Consider the following 24,298-nt stretch of genomic DNA (forward strand, 5'->3'; position numbering starts at 1 on the left):
AGACGAGCTGACTGATGTTATCAAGTACGCCTGCTGTTTGCAGTATTACCTGATCTGCCCACGGACATCACACTCCAGAGTCAAATGCGCAAATTCCGAACTACCGAAGATGCAAGTCTGAAATCAGTATACTTTGTAGTGATAAACGCGTGCAGACCTACGTCATCAGTCTATTTGCCTAGTCTTCCCAGTACTTTAGACCGTGGTGGAAACGCAGAAAGCAACAGGTCTAGGGAGAAAAGTTCCTGGGAAAAAGTTCCTGGTACAAATGTTCTGGGCAATATCGGTGGAGACACGGCATATGTTAATGTAGTCTCTAGGTGATGATCCACCATCTGTTCTGGATGCAGACTGGATCTGGGTGGCTGCGGGGACCTCGGAATAAGATTAAAAAAAAAAAAACTACATTAGTGTATAAGCCATTCTGCTTGTGATTTAGCGAGTACATCAGGTGTTATAGGAAGTGTTCCTGGTTGATTGTGCTAGGTGGAAGTCCAGCCAGAAGAGCACTGCAGTAGTCCAGCCTAGAAATGACAAGGGCCTGGACAAGAAGTTGTGCAGCATGCTCCATTAGAAAGGGCCTGATCTTTCTGATGTTGTGCAATGCAAACCTGCAGGATTGAGCAGTCTTTGCAGTGTGGTCTTTGAAGGTCAGGGTTTTTTAACACAAGGAAAGTAATGAGAGGAAAGGAAACAGGTGGGGATTAATCAATTAACAAAATGAGGAACGGAACATGACCAGATAGGGATAACACAAAAGGAACAGAATTCCATGACTGTGACAGTATTAAACACAGCATTAAGATCAAGTAGCACTCATAGAGAACTACAACCATGATCGGATGACAAAAGAGGTCATTTGTAACTCTGATGAGAGCAGTCTCAGTACTATGATATGGTCTAAATCCTAACTGGAAATCCTCACAGATACCATTATATCTAAGATGGAACATAGCTGAGAGGATACTGCATTTTCTAGTATTTTTGACAGAAAAGGGAGATTTGATATCAGCCTGTAATTAACTAATTCTCTTGGATCAAGTTGTGTTGTGTTTTATTAGATGTTTAATAACAGCCAGTTTAAATTTTTTAGGGACATATCCTAATGACATTAACAAATTAATAATTTTAAGAAGAGGATCTATGACTTCTGGAAGCATCTATTTTAGAAGCTTAGATGGAAAAGTGTCTTACTCCCATGTTGTAAAGTTGGTTGTATCAGCTTTGTTTGTATGAGTTTTGAGATTTATTAAATAAATTCAATGCACACAGACCGAAGTAATTTAAGTCTTTGGTTCTTTTCATTCTGATGATTTTGCTCCCATTTAGCAAAAAAATCTCAACAAAAAAAAAAAAAAAAAAAAAAAAAATTAAGTGAATTTGGAAAGGGCTTACTGTACATGTACTCAATACTTGATAGGGGCTCCTTTTGCTTTATTTACTGCCTCAATTCGTCATGTCATGGAGGTGATCAGTTTGTGGCACTGCTGAGGTGGTCTGGAAGCCCAGGTTTCTTTGACAGTGACCTTCAGCTCATCTGCATTGTTTGGTCTCTTGTTTCACATTTTCCTCTTGAAATTAGCTCACAGATTCTCTCTGGGGTTCAGGTCTGGTGAGTTTGCTGGCCAGTCAAGCACACCAACACCATGATAATTGAAATGATCAAATGAAATACAAAACTTGCTCTCATCTGAAAAAAGAGGACTTTGGACCACTGGGCAACAGTCCAGTTCTTCTTCTCCTTAGCCCAGGTAAGATGCCTCAGACATTGGCTGTGGTTCAACAAATTACTTGACATGTCTGTGTTTGGTGTCTCTTGATGCCTTGACCCCAGCCTCAGTCCATTCCTTGTGAAGTTCACTCAAATTCATGAATCACTTTTGCTTGACAATCCTCATAAAGCTGTGGTTCTCTTGGTTGGTTGTGCATCTTTTTCTTCCACACTTTTTCCTTCCACTCAACTTTCTGTTAGCATGCTTGGATACAGCACTCTGTGAACAGCCAGCTTCTTTGGCAATTAATATTTGTGTCTTACCCTCCTTGTGAAGGGTGTCAATGATTGTCTTCAGGACAACTGTCAGATCAGTCGTCTTCCCCATCATTGTGTAGCCTAGTGAACCAAACTGAGAGACCATTTTGAAGTCTCAGGAAACTTTTGCGGGTTTTTGAGTTGATTAGCTGATTGGCATGTTACCATATTCTAATTTGTTGAGACTGTATGGTTTTTTGTTAATTGTGAGCCAAAATGATCACAATTAAAAGAAACAAAGACTTAAATGACTTCAGTCTGTGTGCATTTAATTTATTTAATACACAAGTTTTACAATTTGAGTTGAATTACTGAAATAAATTAACTTTTCCACGACATTCTAATTTATTGAGATGCACCTGTAATCTCTAGAACTGCTGAGTCACTTCATGAGCATTTTACTTGTTTTGAGAAAACTATCGTCATATCATATACAAAGAGACGCCAATGTTTCAATAAAACACCAATGTCTCAGGAGTTTAAAACAGAATTGGACACATGCTTATTAGATAACCATATTTGAGGTGATGTATACACTTTTATTTAATATAATTTTTTTAATTACCAATTTTGTTTTTCTAAACCATTTAAATGCAGTGTTTACTGTAGTCATGCAAAGATTTGGTTACAAAAACAGTATCAGTAAACAATTTATTATGATTTTAAATCTGCATTGAACTTCAGATCAATCTCAAAGTAAAAGGCAGTACTAAAGTCTGATTTTGTGGTGGATGTGTTCAAATCTGATCACGTTAATTCAAAAGATGAAGGATTTTGAAAGTCTGACAGTGTTGAGCACTACATTGAGCACTACTGTAATCCCAACACTGACATACAGATGCAGTGAGAATGAATGCTTAAGTGAGGAATATAGAGGTAAAAGTTTGTTTGGATTTATTTTTTTTTTTTTTTTATTTTTTTTGTGTGTGAGTAAAATAAGGAAAGACAAACTTCAGCAATGTTAATCTGACCCAGGAGGAAGGGTGAGGCCTCCGGACAAAGTCTGCATGGCTGAGGTTGGCCTCAGGTGATCTCTTTCATCTTTTTCCTGTGTTCTTCATGGTTGACGGAGATGATGACCTTTAACTTCTACAGAGGTCACAACCTCCGGAAGGTGGCGTGATCAGTGTGAATGCTTAAGTTAGATGATGCAGTAATAATACAGTTTTGTCCTATTGTTAACAAACAATTCATAAAGAAATGCACAATTATTTTCACAATGATAAATACAATCTCAAAACTATAGAACTTGTGCATACTTCCATGTCAAAGTCAAAAATACATTCTCTTTTGTCAGATTTCAACTTTGGCCTCAGATGACACACAAAACTGTAAACAACACACACTATTATCCTGTCTAGAGAACACTAGAGAGATCAAAACACTGTTACAAAACCCCTTTTTTGGAATCAAGAAACATTTAGCAAGTCAATATCTGTCTGATTTATTCTAATGTAATTAAAATGCATTAAAAGTGTTTGATTTAACTGTGGAAAAGTGTTTGTATGCTCAATTGTGCTCTTTCCTCCAATAAATAAATAAACAAATAAAATAAAAAATAAAAAATCTGTATGAAGAATTTCAGTCAGGTTTCAGGCCCCACCATAGCACAGAAACTGCAATTACAAATTACTTCTGTCAGACCAAGCCTGCATCTCTTTGATAGTTTTACTTGATCTTAGTGCAGCGTTAGACACCATAAATTATGGCATACTCATAGATTGATTACAAAACAGGTATTCAAGGGCAGGCTCTAAGATGTTTTAGATCATACCTCACCAATTGCCACAACTTTGTTTATTTAAATGGGGTGTTATCTCATTTATCACCAGTAAAATATGGAGTGCCACAAGGATATGTCCTAGGTACAGTACAGTAAACTACACACAATCTCGTAGATTACAATTTGCAACTAGACAGATGTACTGTTACTTTATTATTAACTAGTTACCAACTATTAAAAATAGTCTAAATAGAATTCTACAATAACTATAATATAAATTTAAATGTACAAAAATGTGTTTACACTTTTGCTACATAACACATTACAGGTGTTCTGTGTTCAAGATTTGTGCAGTAAACTGAGATGGCATCTCTGGTGATTTCCTGTGATTCCAACTTTTCAGAGTTTTGCCAATGGTGCGCATCAAGTATGTGGACTCCTTGCTGGAGGATTCGTCCTGCATCTTCCTGCGCTTATCTTCCTATAGTACGTGCTCAGGACACAGGCGTTTTTTTTTCAGAAGTTATTATACTGTATGTTAATTCCTCTCAACATCTCTACTGTGGAAAGAGTCAGCAGCACTTAATTCCTGGGGGTGCACATCACAGAGGATCTTACCTGGACCACCAACACCATGCCACTCTCCAAGAAGGCACAACAATGCCTACACTTTTTCCGCCGGCTGAAAAGAGCTAGTCTTCCTCCACCAATTTTCACCACATCACCACATTCTACAGAAGAACCATAGAGAGCGTGCTGACCAGCTGCATCACTGTCTGGTACGGGAACTGTAGTGCAGCAGACCACAAGACCCTTAAGTGGACTGTGAACACACCTGCAAAGATCATCGGTGCCCCTCTCCCCTCCATCCTGGACATTTTATCTCAAACAATGCTCCAGCAAAACCAACAGTATCGTGAAGGACTCAACCCATCCATCCCACAGTCTCTTCCAGCTCCTACCATCACAAAAACAGCAGCAGAGTCCGGTCAACCAGACTGCTCAACAGCTTTTTCCCCCAAGATGTGAGAGCTCTGAACTCAAACCACCCCACCCTCCTCTGAATCCCTACACAACCCCCCTACCTCCTGAAACATGGACCATATCCCCATCTCAAAATCTGTCAGTATATATAGTATAGGTCAACTTTTATATTAAGTATTTATAGTCAAAATCATTCAGTAGGTTAGTTGTGTATAGGTTTATACTGTTTTACTTCATTGTTGTATGTCTTTATTTATGTAGCACCGTGGTATTGTTAGGCATGACATTTCGTTCCACTGTATGTCCACACATGTAGCGGAATGACAATTAAGCTCAACATGCACTTGCACTTGCACTTGAACTTGAACTTTATTTCAGAAGAGAACGTTTCTTAATACAGCATATTTTATTCCATTTTAACATGTATACTGCCCATATTTAAACTAATTTAACAAACATTTTATAATCAAAAGTTTAGACATTTAGAATCAAACAAAATGCATATTTCTTTTCCATTACAAGCTAATAAGTGGACTGTAACAGTTGTTACTGTAGTAGTACTTTGTACTTTTCCTTTACTCAAATAATTTTTAAAATTAATAGGCCTCCTTATAATTTTTATATTAAAGGGTTAGTGCGCCCAAAAATGAAAATTATGTCATTAATAACTCACCCTTATTCTGTTCCAAACATGTAAGATCTCCTTTTATCTTCGGAACACAGTTTAAGATATTTTATATCATATAACATCTTAAGTCATTTGTGGATTAATGCGTATTAGAGATGCGAGTTTTTGCTATTTTTGGACCAAAATGTATTTTCGATGCTTCAAAAAATTCCAACTGATCCTCTGATGTCACATGGACTACTTTGATGATGTTTTTATTACCTTACTGGACATGGACAGTATACCGTACACACAGCTTCAATGGAGGGACTGAGAGCTCTCGGACTAAATCTAAAATATCTTAAACTGTGTTCCGAAGATAAAAGGAGGCCTTACATGTTTGGAACAGCATAAGGGTGAGTTATTAATGACATCATTTTAATTTTTGGGCGAACTAACCCTTTAAGTAATATTTTATTGTGGTATCTGTTCTTTTACTCAAGTACTTGATTTGTGGGCCGCAGCCTGATTATTATAGTGAATATTTGCGTAGTAGTTATTTCGTAGTTATTTTTCTTGAACCTTAACTAGTAGATAATTAATAGTACTTCTTCAGGAGGTATGACAGAATATATTAGTTATTGATTAACTAATTGTTACTTAACACAATCATAAAATTGTATTATATACTGATTAGTGAACCCATCTTCCTTAGTAATTAACAGTAGTGAGTTAAGTGTTAACAGAGGCGGATCTACGGGGTGGCAAAGGGTGGCAGCTGCCACCCCTTGAATACAGTCTTGTCACCCCTGTTGCACCCAATTTATAAATCAGATAATATTTTTTTAAGTATATTTTATGATCATAGCCTACACGTTGAAGGCCAAGGAGACCCGCACCAAACTCCTCTCAAACAGAAATCGCCGATTTAGAATCCCCTCCCCCTCACAGACACCATGGTTTCACCCATCACCAGCACGGCAGCGACCACCGCAAAATTTCACCAGTCAGTGGCAGCAGAGCAGCATGGGCAGAATGCACAGTAGAGCTGTAGTCAAGTCCAGTTTTGTCGAGTCCAAGTCCAAGTCCAGGACTAGACGAGACAGAGTCAAGACCGAAGTCCAAGTCAAGACTGAGTCCAAATGAGAGAAAAAGGATCCTCTTCAAGACCACATACTTAACTGCTGATAATGTATGTGATGCGAGAGACAGCATATCTCCTATTCTAAGAAAAGAATTGTACATTATTATTTGTAATGATCAAAAAAGCATGTGCAAAGTAACAACATTGTAGGACAGGGGTCTCCAAACTAAATCCTGGAGGGCCAATGCCCTGAAAAGTTTAGCTCTAATTTAGCTTAGTATGTGTAGTCCTATCTGGAAGTTTCTAGTGTGTCTAGCTAGAGCCCGATTAGCTGGTTCAAGTGTGTTTAGAGTTGGAGCTAATCTCTAATGGACACTGGGCCTTTAGAACCAAGTTTGGAGCTGTAGGGTCAAATTATTTTTATGTACTTTATTTACATTTTGTTTACTTTCTAATGCTGCAAGTACGACGTGAATTTTAGGATTACAATATTGTGTGGAGCCGTTACTTTCTATGATCTTATCTATGTTGCATGTAAAAATAAAATATGTAATGTAATAATTAGGGTTGTGCCTGAAGCCGAATACCTTATTCGGAATTGTACAGATAACGTCACAGTGTCTGGGTTGTATTCCCTGGGAATCCACTAGGTGTCCTCCTTCCCCACGATGTCTGTCACTTTATGAATCACATTCCTCAAGTCCTCTGCTTAATTTGTACCCAGCTGTCACTAGTTACTAATCATTACACTCTGTCTAATTCCCATTAGCGTTTGTCTCTCCTTGTGTATCTAACCTGGTCTGTCTTAGTATGTGTAGTCCTTGTTTAATTCATGTCCGTCAGTTCGTGCCCTTGCCTTGTGTTCATGGTTTGTTTATGTTTGGATTGATGTTTTGGTTTCGACTCATTCCTGGACTGTTTATTTCCTTGGATTACCCCTTAATAAAAACATACTTGCAATTGGTTCTCTCTCCGTGAATCCTTGTATCCCGGTCGTGACAGAAGCATTCCGTCACTGCAAGAACCAGCGGTATGACTTTTTCCCGTAGGAGCAAAGCATCTCCTCTTGACCGCCCTCCGCCAACAGGGCAATGAGGTGGGTGCCCTGGCACAGGTGTTCTGGTCCCTGGCCGAGGGTATGGGATACAATGATGCGGCCCTGAGGGATTATTTCAACAGCGGGCTGGATGATCCAGTTTCTCAGGAGGAGATGGCGCATTTAGAAAAACTTGAGTTCTGGGAGTTTGTGTACTATTTGCAGCATAGGCTTCCGTGGGATGCCCCAGCCACTCCTGTCACTTCCGGTAGGACAGGCGGCAGCCCAGCGCCACTGCCCAAGAAGTCGGCCAGCTCAGAGCCACAGTCCAGGATGGCCGCCGGTCCAGCGCCACTGCCCAAAATGGCCACCGGTCCAGCGCCACAGTCCAAGATGGCCGCCTGTCCAGAATCATGGCTCAAGATGGCTGCCAATCCAGCGCCACAGCACAAGATGGCTGCCAGCCCAGCGCTACAGCACAAGATGGCCGCTAACCCAACGCCAATGCCCAATTTGGCCACTGATCCAGCGCCACAGCACAAGATGGTCGCCAGCGCAGCACCACAGCACAAGAAGGCCGCTAACCCAGTGCCAATGCCCAAGTTGGCCACCGATCCAGCGCCACAGCACAAGATGGTCCCCAGCCCAGCACCACAGCACAATATGGCCGCCTGTCCAGAGTCATGGCCCAAGATGGCTGCTTGCCCAGCGCTGCTGCACAGGATGACAGTCACAGCTGACCCTCCGGAGTCGAGTCAGGTTCCTGTTGACCCTCCAGAGTCGAATCAGGTTCCAGTTGACCCTCCAGAGTCAAATCAGGTTCCAGTGGACCCTCCAGAGTCGAGTCAGGTTCCTGTTGACCCCCCAGAGTCGAGTCAGGTTCCAGTGAACTCTCTAGAGTCGAGTCAGGTTCTAGTGAACTCTCCAGAGTCATGGCCCAAGATGGCTGCTTGCCCAGCGCTGCTGCACAGGATGACAGTCACAGCTGACCCTCCGGAGTCGAGTCAGGTTCCTGTTGACCCTCCAGAGTCAAGTCAGGTTCCTGTTGACCCCCCAGAGTCGAGTAAGGTTCCTGTTGACCCCCCAGAGTTGAGTAAGGTTCCAGTGAACTCTCCAGAGTTGAGTCAGGTGTTTGTGGACCCTTCAGAGTCAGGGCTAGTCACCGATGACCCTCCAGAGTCAGGGCTAGTCACCGATGACCCTCCAGAGTCAGGGCTAGTCACCGATGACCCTCCAGAGTCAGGGCTAGTCACTGATGACCCTCCAGAGTCAGGGCTAGTCACTGCTGACCTTCCAGAGTCAGGGCTAGTAACCGCTGACCTTCCAGAGTCAGGGTTAGTCACTGATGACCTTCCAGAGCCAGAGCTAGGTACCATGGACTAGGCTAGTCACCGTTGACCTTTCAGAGTCAAGTCAAGTCACTGGTGATCTTCAAGGACTAAGTCAAGTCACTGGTGATCTTCAAGGACTGAGTCAAGTCACTGGTGATTTTCAAGGACAGAGTCAAGTCACTGGTGATCTTCAAGGACTGAGTCAAGTCACCGGTGATCTTCATGAACAAAGGCAAGTAACCACTGATCTCCATGAACAAAGGCAAGTAACCAATGACCTTCATGTACAAATACAAGTCACCAATGATCTTCATGTACAAATGCAAGTCACCAATAATCTTCATGAGCAGTGTCAAGTCAGCACCGATCTTCTGGAATCCAGTATAAACACCATGGGATTACCAGAGTTTCGTCCTCCCGTTGGTCCGACCACACGGTTGTGGTGGTCTTCTGCTCCACCCTGGGGGCCTTCGGCCTCAACCACAAGGATGTGGTGGTCTTCTGCTCCACCCTGGGGGGCGCCACGTGTTGTCCTTCATGGACTTAAGTTTTGTGTTTTTCGTGTTCTGTTGTGTTTCCTGTCGGTTCCCCTCTGTTAGCCTGGCCATCCATCCCTCCCTCTGATCCTCCTCCAGTCCACCTCCCTCCTGGTCTCCCTGTTTTGTGTTTACACTTCTGGTGTCTGTTTCCCATGTTTCTTTTCCCATGTTTCTCTACGGAGAGTGGGGGGGGGGGGTCTGTCTTAGTATGTGTGAAGGAGTCCTTGTTTAGTTCATGTCAGTCAGTTCGTGCCCTTGCCTTGTGTTCATGTTTTGTTTATGTTTGGATTGATGTTTTGGTTTCGACTCATGCCTGGACTGTTTATTCTCCTTGGATTACCCCTTAATAAAAACATACTCGCAATTGGTTCTTTCTCCGTGAATCCTTGTATCCCAGTCGTGACAGATAATGGCTTCAAAAACAAATAACGGACTAATAACGGAATAATAAGGAATAATTCTGCCTGATTAATCGACTGAAGCTGGCACAGTCTGGTGTTTGTTAGATAACAGTTGAGCGAGGGGATCAGCGCAATATTATACACAGACCTCTAAAGTCATGAGTGTGAAGTGAATGAATGTAAACTTTATAAATGAAGAGTGCAAATCAAACACAGACCACTGCTGCCTCTCCATGCCTCTCAGAAATCAGAGCTTTGCAAGAGTAATTTAATCCGCTCTTGTGAGGCCTATAAGGAAGTGACTAAAACTGTAATTTATAGACTGGCTGCTTGAGGCTTGCTGCAAAAGGGTGTCAATCCCATTGACTCCCCATGGTAAAATGCCCCACTTTACAGCAGAAAAAACATGTTTACAGCCTGGTCCAAAAAAATTATTTTGGTCTAAATAGCTAATTTTGCCCTTCATGACAACTGTGAGGGGGGTGAATTTTTTTATAACTTATCCGATTAAATTATATTAAGACTTAAGTTCTGCATAATTAAGGGCGTGGTCACTTGAGTGACAGATGGATTGCCGCTGATGAAATTTCTGTTGCGCAAGGTGGGCGTGGCTTCAGCAAGTAGCTCCCACCCTTTTTGCCCATTTTTGATTGTCCGGGAGAGTCTCGCGGTGACGCACTGCCAAGATGGCGACGCCCCGCTCTGCACACTTTAGGCTTCAAAAACAGACTTCAGTCACGGACACTACTTCCACTTTTTTATAGTCTATGGTTTTCAGCCAAAGCAGCATGCAAATGTGGTTTTGTTTGAAGAAGAATTATTATAATAATAATTATTATTATTATTTATTTTATTTTTTTTGCTAGACTCGGTCGAGACCAACGAGAACATTTGGTGAGTCCAGTGGCCAAGTCCGAGACAAGTCAGAGTGCAAACGCAACGTGCCAAATTAAAGACATATATGAGATATCTAAGCAGTGTCATGAGCTGGTGATGGACAAGCACTGCACGTTTGACTCACATTGACCTGTTATAAACAACGTGACTGCTTTCTGTCTGATTGACCACGCATTTTGCAGTTATCCCTACATGACTGAAATTCTACTCAATCACAACAAGTAAAAGTAGCCCACTACTTTCAAATCCTACTCAGAGTAGGCTACTAGTGTAGACATTTGAAGCAGTTGATAGTGATAGTATTGTTGATAGTGTTGATAGTGATTACACAGAGAAAAGGTCCACAATTCACAAATTAAGACCCACACCATCCAAAAACCCAGCTACGTCTCTGATTTAACTCTCACTCCATGTAATGTAGTGTAGAGAACAAAACACATTCAATGAAAACCAAAGCATTTTAAATTATGAATAATGTCCATGGCCCGCCTCCTGAAACCTCATGCCACCCCTTTGCCACCCCAGGAAAAAATCTCTAGATCCGCCACTGAGTGTTAATGAATAATCACCTGTTAGTTCTCTTTATTTGTTATGCAGTAAGTAAGAAACGGTATTCTAAATTGTTACCCTTTTTTAAATTTTAGATGTGTTTTGTGTGTTCTGTCGCAACATTCACGCCGAAAATCAGTGCTGCCACTCAGTGGGCAGAGCTGCACTCAGTCCAGCTGACGGTGACATCACATGTGTATATGAAGGTTTCAGGAAGGTGATTCAGAGGTGTAGCAATGGGGCAAGCAAGGCAGGCATTTCAAGGGGGCCCCCAATGGCTGACCATAACACGCAGCCACATCTCTCCATCCCCCCTATGGGGCCCCCTCTCTCGTTACACTGGTTATGCTCAGCTGCCTTTTTCTTACAGGTGCAGCGGGTCCTCCTGGTAATGTAGATTAGAAAATGCATGATCTGGAGTAGAGAAGAGTTTTTAATCCATTCCATAAATCCGCACACACAAAATAACACACACGTTAAACATAAAGAAGAGGACAAATCTGCCCGGATAGCCTAATTAATAGAAAAAATAGAAATATATTTTTCTCCTTTCGATGTTGTGCTTGAATTCGTTAGGTTAAACAAAATATATTATTTGTCTTGTGAAGAGAAATGCACAGACTGCAAATACACTACTAAACAAAACATTCTTTTCATAAGCTTCACCACGACTCGTCCACTTGCTGATATACATCACATAATTCAATAAATACCTATTAGAATACACACTTAATTCAAATTAGGCTAAATAATAAAATAAATAAGAATTTACTGACCAATATCAGATTGAAAATGCTAACAAAGATGGATCCTTAATTTCTTTACAATTGAAAGGTACAACATTAATTCCATGAAAGAAGACAGTTCTATAGTCTTGAATGCACAGGTTTGAGCGTGCACATCTGAGTGAGAGAGAGATCTTGCTTTGTGCATTATGTTGTATAATTATAACTCTAAGTAACAAAGATACTCCCAACTCCCTAAAATCTAAGCTGTTGAAAAGGAACATCTAGTACTGTTAATGAATATTTTCTATTGTATGTGAATAGTTTGCCCAATGGATGCAAAAATGTTGACACGAATATACGTTGATACGTATGCTGATGATACGGTGATTTTTACACATGCCAAAAGTGCTGAGGATGCAGCCCATCAGCTTTCATTCGCTTTAGATGATTTGCAAAAATGGCTGAATGATTCATGCTTGTGTCTTAATGTTAAAAAGACTATATCAATGTTTTTTAGTAAACCTAAAACAACTGTGGCCACAGTAAAAGTTTGCTTGGGTGGACAAGAATTAACTAATGTTGAGGAATTTAGGTATCTGGGAGTTCTGATAAACTCGAAATTATCTTTTAAAAAACATATCAAAAAAGTTGTGAATACTGTAAATTTTAATTTACGGAACTTTAAACAAATTCGTACCTCATTATCGGATACAGCGGCGATTACGTTCTTGCACTCTATGATACTGGCTCATATTGAGTACTGTATCAAGTTAGTTGGTTTTACGAGTTATGCTGCTATCGGGCCAATTGAGGTATGCTACGAAAGAGCATTTAAAATATTAGATAAGAAACCTTCATCATATCATCATTGTAATATTTTAGATAAATATAAGTTTTTAAATTTTGCGAATTTCAAATTATTAAAATCAGCCTGTTTAATCCATAAAGTTATACATGGTCTGGCGCCTCAGTGATTTTATTAAACAAAAGTCTGTCAGTGCTGTCGGGTCTCGAGTGACTAGAGCCAATATGAGAGGTGACTGTGTCTTGGCGTTTAGGCGGACATCCTTTTCACAGAACGCTCTATCATATCAGGGGGTGAGCTTTTGGAATAGTATCCCTCAGTCAGTGAGGGAAAGCACAAGTTTGCCTATTTTTAGGAATCGTTTAAAAGTATGGTTGAGGAACACACAAATATGTGAGCATGTTTAGTAATCATTAATATATATACTAGATGTAAAATAGAGTTAGTGTTTTGTAAAAATAAAGGGGATAGAACTATCAGTGTGATATGGGTTGTGTAATAGTGTATGGGTTGAGTTAGTGTAGCATGGATATAGTGTATTATGGACATGTATGTTGTGATCACTGTTATTGTACTTGCTTCTCTGTATATAGCCTGTGCATAGTGTGTCTGTATGTAGTTATGTGTATTTATGTGTAACATCTACCTGTTTGGGGGTCTGCAGATGGAAATTAGCCTTTGGCTATAATCTGGCATATTTACATTTGTGAAAAATGTTAATTAATATGTATTGTCCCTTATTTCTACAAATAATAAAAAAATAATAATAATAAAAAAGAATGTAAAAATTATTACTCAGTTAGTAGTTAAAAGATGTCCAATATTTAAAAAAATAATAAATAAATAAATAAACACCAGTAAAGACATATCTGTCTGCCACATATGTTAGTACCCCAGACAGCAACATAGTGTTGGCCCAGATCCGGCCCACATCTGGCCCGCGTGAAATCCATGCGGGCCAGAGGTGGGCTGGATCTGGGCCGAAACTGCTTGCTGTCAGGGACAACATACATATTCATGGAGAACACAAATATTCCATCTTGAATATGTATTAAACTAAATAAAAGGAAACATAAATGAGTCGTAAATATTTGAATATGAATAACTGATGAGGATTAATACAAGCATAAACACACACATAAAAGAGTCAAAAAACACAGATTATTTGGAAACATCAGTCATATTTTTCTTTATACTGTACATATTTTTAAATTTGCTGTATTGCATATTTCAATTATTTCATATCTTTTTATATTCGCTATAAAATGGGCAGGTTAGGGGTCTAAAAATCTAAATCGATAATTGATAAAATGATAAAAATGCACCAGTAGCGTAGACAGAAAAGAGACTCTGGGTGTGCATATGAAAATCTGGTTGTGCCACATTTATTGTCAGACTACTGAGCAAAATTATGGGATAATATTTTTTTCGCACTGCTTCCGTCCAACCATACTCCTAGTGGTAATTTGCAGGTCGTGTCAAAATGAAGTTAATTGTTAAATGTAATAATTTTCTTCCAAATACAATAATTATGAACTTCTGGCACGATACTTGGACATTTCCAATCTGGCAACACTGTCTGTTGATGTTGGGCCCGGGGAGGGAGAAACTTCCTCATCAGTTGTAACGTTAAGGCCTTGTGTCCGGCTGTCCATCAAGACAAGGTTTTTTGCTAAAAAATTTTTTAGAAAGGAGCTCTGCGACATATTGCTACCTAGCAATGTGCAATCAAAAATGATCTGTTTATATCATAGACTGCTGGGGTCACAGTCAGCTGCTGTTTGCTGATTGATTGGCAGTCCAAATGTCTGCAGATATATTTTAACAAAAATAATTTAAAATGTAAATTACATTTTAACATTTTTTAGCATCATTGCACCATATGTTGGATTCGTATGTCTGTGCCCCTGAGAGTAGGATTTAGAATGTTCAGTGACGTCACAGAACTGTCAGATTCAAACAGCTTTCGGGCGTTGGCTGCACTGAGCCAGAGACGGACGCGCTCAGCGCCTGTCATATATCACAACTAATATGCAGCGTTTTAAACCACATAATGTTTATTTTAGGTTTCATACATTTAAATATACATAATCACTAGTAAAACAATACATTGGTAGTTTGTAAAATACACACTAATGTCTATGGAAGCAGCAAAAACGATCTAATCAAATGCAATTTGCAGACGTATTTTATTCATATATCAGACACACATAGCAGAACAATAAAGTTTACTCTATTCTTCGTCCAGTTCAACAACCACTTACTTTCATGTAACGTTATTTCGGGAGAAACTGGGAAATTCAAGTGCTGTAAACCCGGCTGACAGGACTCTGAACTGCAGCGCTCATCTCGTTATAGATCAAGATAATTTATAAAGGTTTTTAAACGAAGAATCGGAATATCAGATAGTTGACATGGTATGCAAGTTTGTATATATATTTTAATAAAAAATGAAAAACTTAATAAAACGAATACCGGTACATCTGTTAGTGGCTGCGGTGTGTCACGTGACAATCATGACGCGTCGCCATGGAAACAAGGGGTCAGTTAAAATATTTGTAATTTACGCGTGAAAGGGTTGATTTAAAAATATATATATTTTCTAAGTAAACAACATTAGCCCAAGTTTAGTAAACCTTTACTAGACTATAAAAAATAATTCTACTATTACATATAAACAATGAGAACAGACTGCTCTTACGACATTTACAAGACAATTATGAAAACAATTGTTATACACATACACTTAAGCACACAGTTAGAAACTCACACACACACACACAAGCAGACACGAAATTGTTGAAGTGATTTAATAATTATTTAAATGTATGCTAAAATATGTTGCTTTTGAGTATGTCTTTTTTAGTTATTATTTTAAATGTTGAAGTGTATATATATATATATATATATATATATATATATATATATATATATATATATATATATATATATATATATATACATATATATATATATATATATATATATATATATATATATATATATATATATATTGCTGATGTTTAGAGCTAACCTGTGAACTCTTGTTTAGTTTATTTTTTCATATCAGAGGAGACTGAGTGTGAATGTTATAATTATATGCACAACAATCTGTCCACTAAACTATGATAGTCGTGTACTAATTTTACATTTAAAATAATAAGAACACTGCTTCTCATACAAAGTTTATACAAAAATATATTTTAGATATTCATCTAAGAGTATTACATCTATTTTATAATCAATTCTCCTTATTGACTCAATATCACATGGATATCTGATAAATCAATCTTGAACTTTTGTTTGTTCATCACTGTAGAACAGACAGCAGAAATCTAAAACACATGTCACCTGAAGTGTAGTGCTTGATGTGTGTACATACGGTCTGTAAAATACTGGAAAACATCCTTTCCCGGAGTGTGTTTAAAGTGTGATTATGCTTAACCAGCAGAGATGTTTCACTCCTTCACTCACTGTGTTTAACTCTCTCTCTCTGTGTTGATTCAGGTGTTAGCTCATGTTTTATTCAATACTCAAACATCAAAGGCAGTGCTTTTTTTTTTTTGTAGAACTTTATTTTTGCAATTATTTTATAAAATCATCGCTTTTAATTAATTTATATAATTATAGGATTATACTTTTGCTGACAAACATTTTGGCTAAGTCCTTACCCCGTTCACCCCACCAAGTCTCCGCTGAAGATTCAACTGTTCTGCCAGACAGAGATCTGTCCTCTGCTTCATGGACTGAGGAAACGAGGAGCAGAGGACTGTTTGTGTGTGTGTGTGTGTGTGTGTAGGGTCAACTCAACCAGCACTTCATCACCACACAAACCCATTAAACAGGGTATGATGAGAACTGATGAGAAACACGGGTTATCCATCACTCGGGGTTAAAACGCTTTCAGATGGCTCAGTGAGCATGCAGAGATGAGCGCAGGATACTCTCCCGTCTTCACAGCCTGGGGGGGTTTGGCACATTACAGTTTCGACTGGTTTACCATGCTCTCACTGGAGTGTAAAATCCAATCCAATTATTCCTGGCTGCTGGTTAGTACTGGAAACATTTGCAGAATTTAAGGACGCAGCAGTGTTTTATTTCAACAGAGAGACAAAGGGAAGGAGAAATACTGCATCCATTAACACTCGCTCCACTAAATCAAAAACACACACTGATGTAACTTCGTAAGAACATGCCATCTTTATGTCTTGTGCTAGTTTCTGTTTTCCTGACAGATATTTTGGCCCTCGCTTTATGCTGCATACAGACATCGAGTCCTGCATCGAGTGCTGCCTTCAGCTGACTGGAGAGGTTTACAGCAGCAGGAGAGCAGGCTGAAAGATCTCTGACTCAAGGATACGTAAAAGAATGACATACTGCCTTTGTTCTGTTGGAACAGACCAAAAAAAACAACAACAAAAAAAAAACAATATATATAATTAGTGTTGTATTCAGGGAAGAATAAAAATCAGGCCAATTAGGGTGAATGTCACAAAAACATGTCCAAGTCATATTTTACCCCATAAGAAAAAATATTTTGCATAAAGAAAGTTCATTTTTTTTCCAGGTTCTAATTCTCATAACACTTATGTGAATAGAACATTTATAAAGTACTACTGTAAGAATATATTGTAGTAGTATTCGATGCACTTAATTTAGTTTATCCTCATTTTAATTGTATATTACATAAAAACCTTCTGGATCATAAAGTATTCAACTGAATCTCTGTACATCACTGCATTAATGCGGATCTGGTAACATCACATCTTCTCCGGATTGTGGGGAGAAACATGAGCCAGAACCTGCATGAGCCTCGGCCAAATCTTTTAGAATTTGCTTAGTATTTTTATTAAGTTAATAAAAAAAATAAAAAAAAAAGAATAAAAAATTGGAGCATTTTTGTTCGTTAAATATAAGTTTTTGTTCTTTTTAAAGTAAGGACCAGCGGCAGACAGTGAGCCTACGTTTGATCGATCTAGCCTTCTCAAATCATCACGACTTGCCTAAAATAAAATCTGTAGATATAAAACAGTTCAAGCATATAACAATGTTTAAATGTAAGTCCCAGATAAATGTGCGCTATATCCAATAGTTTGTGCGGAGACGCTTCAGGGACACGGAGACAACAGCGTGATCACTTATAATTTTTTCAGTGGATACACGTCATTTTTGCTCATAAAGGTAAGTGTAATACATCACTCATAACTGCAAAGGGGCTACTTTTATTTGTGTGCACTCACAATATCAACAATATCAGCTTTTAAAAAATAAAGAAAACAAACACGATGCACTTTGCTTTCATCACTAATTAATGGATGTCTACAATATAACAATAAGGAGCCTAAAACAAGGCCGAGGCCCAGCCTGCGTCTGACCTTAGACATGAAAATTGACCTGAAGGGCGTAAAGAGGCCAGGGCCCGTCGAGTCTGGCCTGAAATGCAGGGCTCTAATACGACCCACGAAATCCTTTGTGACATTCACCCAGCAGTAACACTTTAGTTTATCACTGTATGCAAACACACCACCATAAATGCATTGTACAATGAACTTAAAAAATAATTGTAATAATTGTTTCTCATGACAATCAGTGTAGCAAAATATTAAATTATTCTCCATTTCAATGACTTAACAGGTTAAAACAATGTAAAGGAAAACTGGACAGAGGAAAAAAATATATAAATATACTGACATAATCAACAGTTATGTGCATGACGTTTGCTTGCAAAGCATGTTAGAGGCCAGGAGCGCCCCCTCCTGGTTTCACTTTCAACAGCAGCATTTTCCACAGCGTAGGCTGACTTCTTAGGGGTCAATAAACCCACAAGGCATTTGTTGTCAGAAGACTCAATATAGTGACTTAACAGCAACTAGAAGTCTGATACAAATTCACAACCGAAGCCCCATTCAACTGGGAAAACCACCCCACCATGAGAGCGATAGTCTACATAGATCTATAGATTCACAATTCAAAATATATACTATTTACTTCCAGTGTAATTTATTTTCTTCTTTTGTTCAAGTTTGTGAAGTTCCCACTCACTCGATTCAGTTCCAGGGTGAAGTCTCTGCTAAACATTCACAGTTCCTATGGGCTGCATGGTTATTTCTCAAGCTAACAAGTTCTGATACTGAATGGAAAACAGCTTTTTTTTGTTTTCCTTGATAAAGTAGAGCTACTGAGGGACAGGAAATGCACTGCAAGATCACATGACCAAAACCAAACAACTGCCAACTGAGAATGGAAGCAGGAAGTGTTTAAATAAAAAAAAAAGTAATTAAAGGATGGTAAAAGCAGAGATAAAACAGCGACAGTGGTGTAGTGCGCATGTGTTCCTGGTCTATCGGTACACGAGGTGGGATATGGTGCTGGACTTGAAATTGAGCTGATGATTGGGCACAAAGTTATGATGAGGGTTTTTGCGGGTGCACACGTCACTGCCGTAGAGGCCCGTGCACATGTCACATGACACCTTGGAGCAGTTGACACAGGTGTGAGAGGCGCCTGGCTTGTTGCAGAAGCCACAGCGAGAGCCGCCCACACTCATCCGCTCGCCCCCGCTGCTGATGGAGCCCACCACCGGACTGCTGCCCGAACCCAGCGCCTTACCGGGAAACAGCTTGGTGCTCATCACAGCTTTGTCCAGCAACAGCGAGTGGGACTGAGCGTGGGGAAGAGGGTGAGGGTGAGGGTGAGTGTGCGAGTGGGCGTTGGAGTAGACCGACAGCTTCTCCTTGATGGGCATGTAGCCGTCCAAAGGGCGGGAAGTTTTCGTGTAATCCTGGAAGCCACAACAAGGCGCCGGGTCCACGGCGTGGCAGGACGAACACAAGATCATGTCGCACCTCTGGCAAGAGGAGAGCGAAGGACAGCCCATGCCACAGCCCTGGCACTTCATCACATGCCCCTTCAGGACCCAACTGTCCCGGGACTCTCGAGGCTCCCGGCTCTGTGGTCTTGAGGGCGCCTGGTGGCCACCCAGACCCCGCTCAGTGTACAAGTCCACCTCATCCAGGGAGGACAAGTGGTAGGAGTATGGCTCAGACGGGGGCGACTGAATCGGGAAGAAGTCAGCCACTGGGCTGTAAGAGGGCGGCGCGGCCACAGGGTACAGCGAAGGGCTCGGGCGGAGGATTTCATCCTTCAGGTCTTCTTCTGTGTCGACGAACAGTGGCTCCTTGCGCAGGCTGAGCGAGGCCTTCAGCACTGGCTTGCTGGCTTGGTGCCAGTGTCCTGCGCTGTCTGTTACATCCACCGACTTGGACGGCCGACCGCTTCGCCTTAGATGAGCACGGTCCATGTCCAGCGGCCGCACCGACAGGCGGGACAAGTCTCCTGTAAGGCTCTCCCGTCGGCGGAGGGCATCAGCGCACCCTGCCGCATCTTCTCTGGTGTTCTTCCTCACCTCCACAGCCTCCAGCTCCGAGGCAAAGCCCCGAGACATGGACACCACCTCGGCGAGCAGACGGCACTCAGCCTGGGCCAGGAGCAGCTCGAAGGCCAGCTGCCGGAGGTGCGAGGGTCCACCTGGATGGTCCCGAACATGGTACTGCAGCTCCTGGTCTCTTGAGTAGCCCATGGAGCGCAGCAGCGAACGCAGGTCTGCGTCACATATCACCGACTGCAACTGGTACACGTACGGCCCTGTGAAGGTCTGCAAGAGTGAGAGAACAGTCATTACACTGTGTATTTTTTTTTTATATATATTCACAAACTAGGCTGAATAATAATCCCCAGAATGCAGTGAAGCTCGCTGAGACTACAAACTTCTCACTGAAACGTAGGGCTGGACGATATGACCTAAAACCTAAATCAAAACCTCAAATTAATTGAACACTTTACCTCGATTAATATTTATTTATTTCCTTCCTTTCTTTCTTGCCCTCATAGTTCAAGGTTAAATTAAAGGTTTGTATCATAAATATACTCAACTATTAAAGGTGAGATCTTTTTTTTCTATTGACAAGAGTGCATTTTTTTTAATCTTTTTTCAACTTTAAAATAACTGACGGAAACAAACTAGTTGGGGTCATTTGTTGAATATTTCGAACATATAAAATCAGAGCTTGCTTGAAAAGCAATATATGAAATAGAGAGTCTTATGAAAAAAAAATTGCAAGCAATAACAATGCTTGCATGGAAAAAAAAATAACTGTTGACTAACCTTTATGCAGCGGAACTCTTTCTTCCAAGGAAAGAGCAGTAAGTTGGTACAGATGGTTTCCAGCGTCGCGAAGGCCGTCTCCAATGTCCGCAAGTTTGCGCTCCTCTGAGTCCTCAGGGAGTTCTCAGCAGTTTCGTAGAAGCGAACCATGCGGAAGCGCTGCCCTGGATCCAGCTGGTAAGAGCCCAACAGTGCTGTTGCAGTAGATATCAGTGCCTCCTCAGTCTTGGCTCCTTGTCGATCTCCTTCAGCGGCCGCCTCCTCAAGCCGATTCTCCAAAGACGCCACATACCTGCGGAATAGATCTTCTCGCAACTTGGCATCCATCGGTGGCAGTGGGCTGCGAAGCATGCAACCTCTTATCCTACAATCCAGCAGTTTCTTTAAGTGGGACGCCTTGCCATCCTCTCTCCCACTGGACACCGGAAGACCTCGGACAGCGGTGCAGTGTGACGGGGGACAATCAGCAAGCCGCGATCATCCTCCAAAAGAGCGATATGGAATAATGAAAGTGAAGATGTGCTTGGTTTAATTCGAGCATACGCCTTGCCCAGGGCTCTTTCATGCTGTAATGGGCATCTCTGGGTTCCTCATTAGCCAAAACACCTCAACATGACACGAGAAGGTGGTTGATTTGGGTGCTGGATGGAGAGTCCCCACCTTATTAAGCCCTTGCTGCAGGCTTTCCCCCGCAGTAGGTTGAAGGTCAGGATTTGCAGAGAGGAGCGCGCATTAAGAACACCATGTCCAATGCTGCCAGCTGCTGCAACGACAGAAGAACAAAATCTGTTTGAAAAACCCCACTCAGGCTGCAGACTAATACATTACGCTTGCCTCACTCTCTGTGCCTGCAATCATAAAGCTAGTTCATAATGCAGGCACGCATCACAGAAAGAACAAAGCACACCATGAGACTGAAAAATACTCATCATACCCAAAATCATAGTGGGGTCTAAATTAAATCTGTTTTACATTTTATGAGCATTATGAGAACTATTATTATTATTATTATTTTATTTTATTTTTTTATGGAAATGTGTGTAATTCCATGGAATGGATTATTTATTGTAAGTATTATTATTATGGGTTAAAAGGAAGAGGGAAAAAAATTCTGTGAATGACAGGAATTGAGATCGGTTCACAAAACTCTGCAGGCACAGATTTCCATATTGGACCTGCCATTAATGTACATATAACATGGGAGTAAAGGGTCTCTACTTCTAGCAGTGAATATGAACTGTCTGCAATGAGGTCCCATGAAGCACTTTTCTTCTAGATGGTTACACTTGAACACTATTCCCAGGGTTTATCTTCAGTGATGTCATTCCAAGCTGCTTAATTCATACTAACACTAAACATCAGTCATTTTTCATGTACTTTATCAGGAAGGCCTGTCAATACACCATCAGAATTCTCCCAAAATACCACCATTCATCAAGACAGCATCATATCATAATCATAACACCACAGTAAACATGGTACAGCTAAAGCCCCTACATAAATAAATCAGGGTTCGCAGAGATCATAGTAAAGCGTTAATAAATAGCTAAATCTATCTGCATTTCATTGCTATAGACATAAACAGTGACGTGTGTTAGCCACACAGCTAATCTGACAGTCTCCTTTACTCTGAGTAAATAACACTGTCAGCGCGCAAGTCAGTCCGATCTGATCTCTCAGCGTGTCGTTATTAAAGGGATGGACATTAATGAAGTTGTTACTCTACTCTAACACGTTTCAACCTCATCTTTGACAGATATGAGATGCAGCTAGCACAGCACTGCTAACATTAGCGCAGTTGCAGGGCCCTGTAAATCCACACACCACACAATTTAACCATACACCATCCTGCAATTACTTCTTATTTACCTCAGTAATAACAAGACGTGTCAGTACACATGCCCGTTGGGTGTCATGCAGTGCTGGGGAGTAGCATTACCGAGCCGCCCTCTCCCCATCATCCAGCGCCTCTTACCTTCATGTTCCGCTGGAAATCCCCATCGCTGCACTGCGCATGCGCCAGGTTGCCTCCCCTGCGCGCTCCCGAGGCTGCAGGCTGCGGGACCCAGCGCTGATTCGTTCGATTCATTCAGCGAATCGGTTCGCATAAATCATTTGATTCATTTGATTCAGCGCTCTTCTTTTCTGAACTTTAAATAAATGTTTGCTTAAACAACGCGTTGTTTACACTTACCTTAACTCATCAGGTTTGTTTATGTATTAGTAATCAGTCAGTGACAATGTGTTCCAATTTGCTGCTGTCCTTCCAGTTTAGACCCTAATGTTTTTATTTTCTGTCCTGTCGTTTAAGTTTATGTGTGACCCTGAACCACAAAACCAGTCACATGGTTCTCTCTCTCTCTCTCTCTCTCTCTCTCTCTCTCTCTCTCTCTCTCTCTCTCTCTCTCTCTCACACTTTTAATTCAGATTTATGCATCATCTGAAAGCTGAATAAATAAGCTTACCATTGATGTGGTTTGTTAGGAGGACAATATTTGGCCGAGATACAACTATAGGCTACTTGAAAATCTGAAATCTGAGAATGGGGAAAAAATCTAAATATTGAGAAAAACGCCTTTAAAGTAGTCCAAATTAGGCACTAATAAAAATTATGTTTTATTATATATTTACTGTAGAACAATTACATAAAATCTTCATGGAACATGATCTTTACTTAATATCCTAATAATTTATGGCATAAACGTAAAATCTATAATTTTGACACATGCATTGTGGTCTATTGCTACATATATACTTGTCTGACTTAAGCTAGTTTTGTGCTCCAGGGTCACAATGTTATGTCACCCACATTTTCATGCTTAAAAGGTTTCTACCTCTTTTCAACAATTATTTTGAAATAGCATCGTTTTGCTAAACCAAATAGTTAATTCAGATGGTCTTCTTTAAACATGAGGAATTTTTAGAAAATATAATGTTTCCATAGCATCAAAGAAATCCACAGCTGTTTTTGGCGCAGTCACTCCTTGAGTGGCTTGAGGCCACTTTTAACATTTTTTTTAAGAAGCTATAGACAGCAGTTCGATTTGTTTTGGCAGATTATTATTATTATTATTATTATTATTATTATTATTTTAATTATTTTTTTTATGTAGCAAAATGTAGCTACCTGATTTTATTGTTGACACTGTTATAGAAAATGTTACTTTACAGTGGAAATATGGTCTTTTAGGCATTGTTGAAAATACTGAAGAAGAAAATTTGAGGAATTTGGGGAAAATCCATGTTTTATAGCATTTTAAAAATTAAGTGAATCATATTGAATCCATATTGCCTTCAACGATACAAAAAGCCATTCGGGTTTTGCAAGCTTGTGCACTAGAATTGTGTCCCTGTAATAGAGTTTATACATCCCCTTAGAATGTGATCATCCTTATTATATTTTTATTGAATGTGTTTACAT

At 40.2% G+C, this 24,298-nt stretch overlaps 1 protein-coding gene across 4 annotated transcripts; it reads right to left on the reverse strand.

The window, feature by feature from the left end:
* Positions 1 to 16,787: 16,787 nt before the first annotated feature.
* Positions 16,788 to 22,906, reverse strand: spata2 (spermatogenesis associated 2). Of its 4 annotated transcripts, none has more exons than XM_052593314.1 (3): positions 22,853 to 22,906; positions 20,878 to 21,640; positions 16,788 to 20,367 (listed from the first exon to the last, which is right to left on the reverse strand). In XM_052593314.1, the coding sequence occupies exons 2-3, from the start codon at positions 21,226 to 21,228 to the stop codon at positions 19,054 to 19,056; spliced, it is 1,665 nt and encodes a 554-aa protein (XP_052449274.1). In that variant the 5' UTR covers positions 21,229 to 21,640; positions 22,853 to 22,906; the 3' UTR covers positions 16,788 to 19,053. The 4 variants fall into 4 exon arrangements, with proteins under 4 accessions (XP_052449274.1, XP_052449277.1, XP_052449273.1 ...); XM_052593317.1 differs by having other exon boundaries at positions 22,747 to 22,887; XM_052593313.1 differs by having other exon boundaries at positions 20,878 to 21,637; positions 22,747 to 22,876.
* Positions 22,907 to 24,298: the final 1,392 nt, after the last annotated feature.

This window comes from Carassius gibelio, chromosome B23 (genome assembly GCF_023724105.1).
Source record: "Carassius gibelio isolate Cgi1373 ecotype wild population from Czech Republic chromosome B23, carGib1.2-hapl.c, whole genome shotgun sequence".
Lineage (NCBI taxonomy): Eukaryota > Metazoa > Chordata > Actinopteri > Cypriniformes > Cyprinidae > Carassius > Carassius gibelio.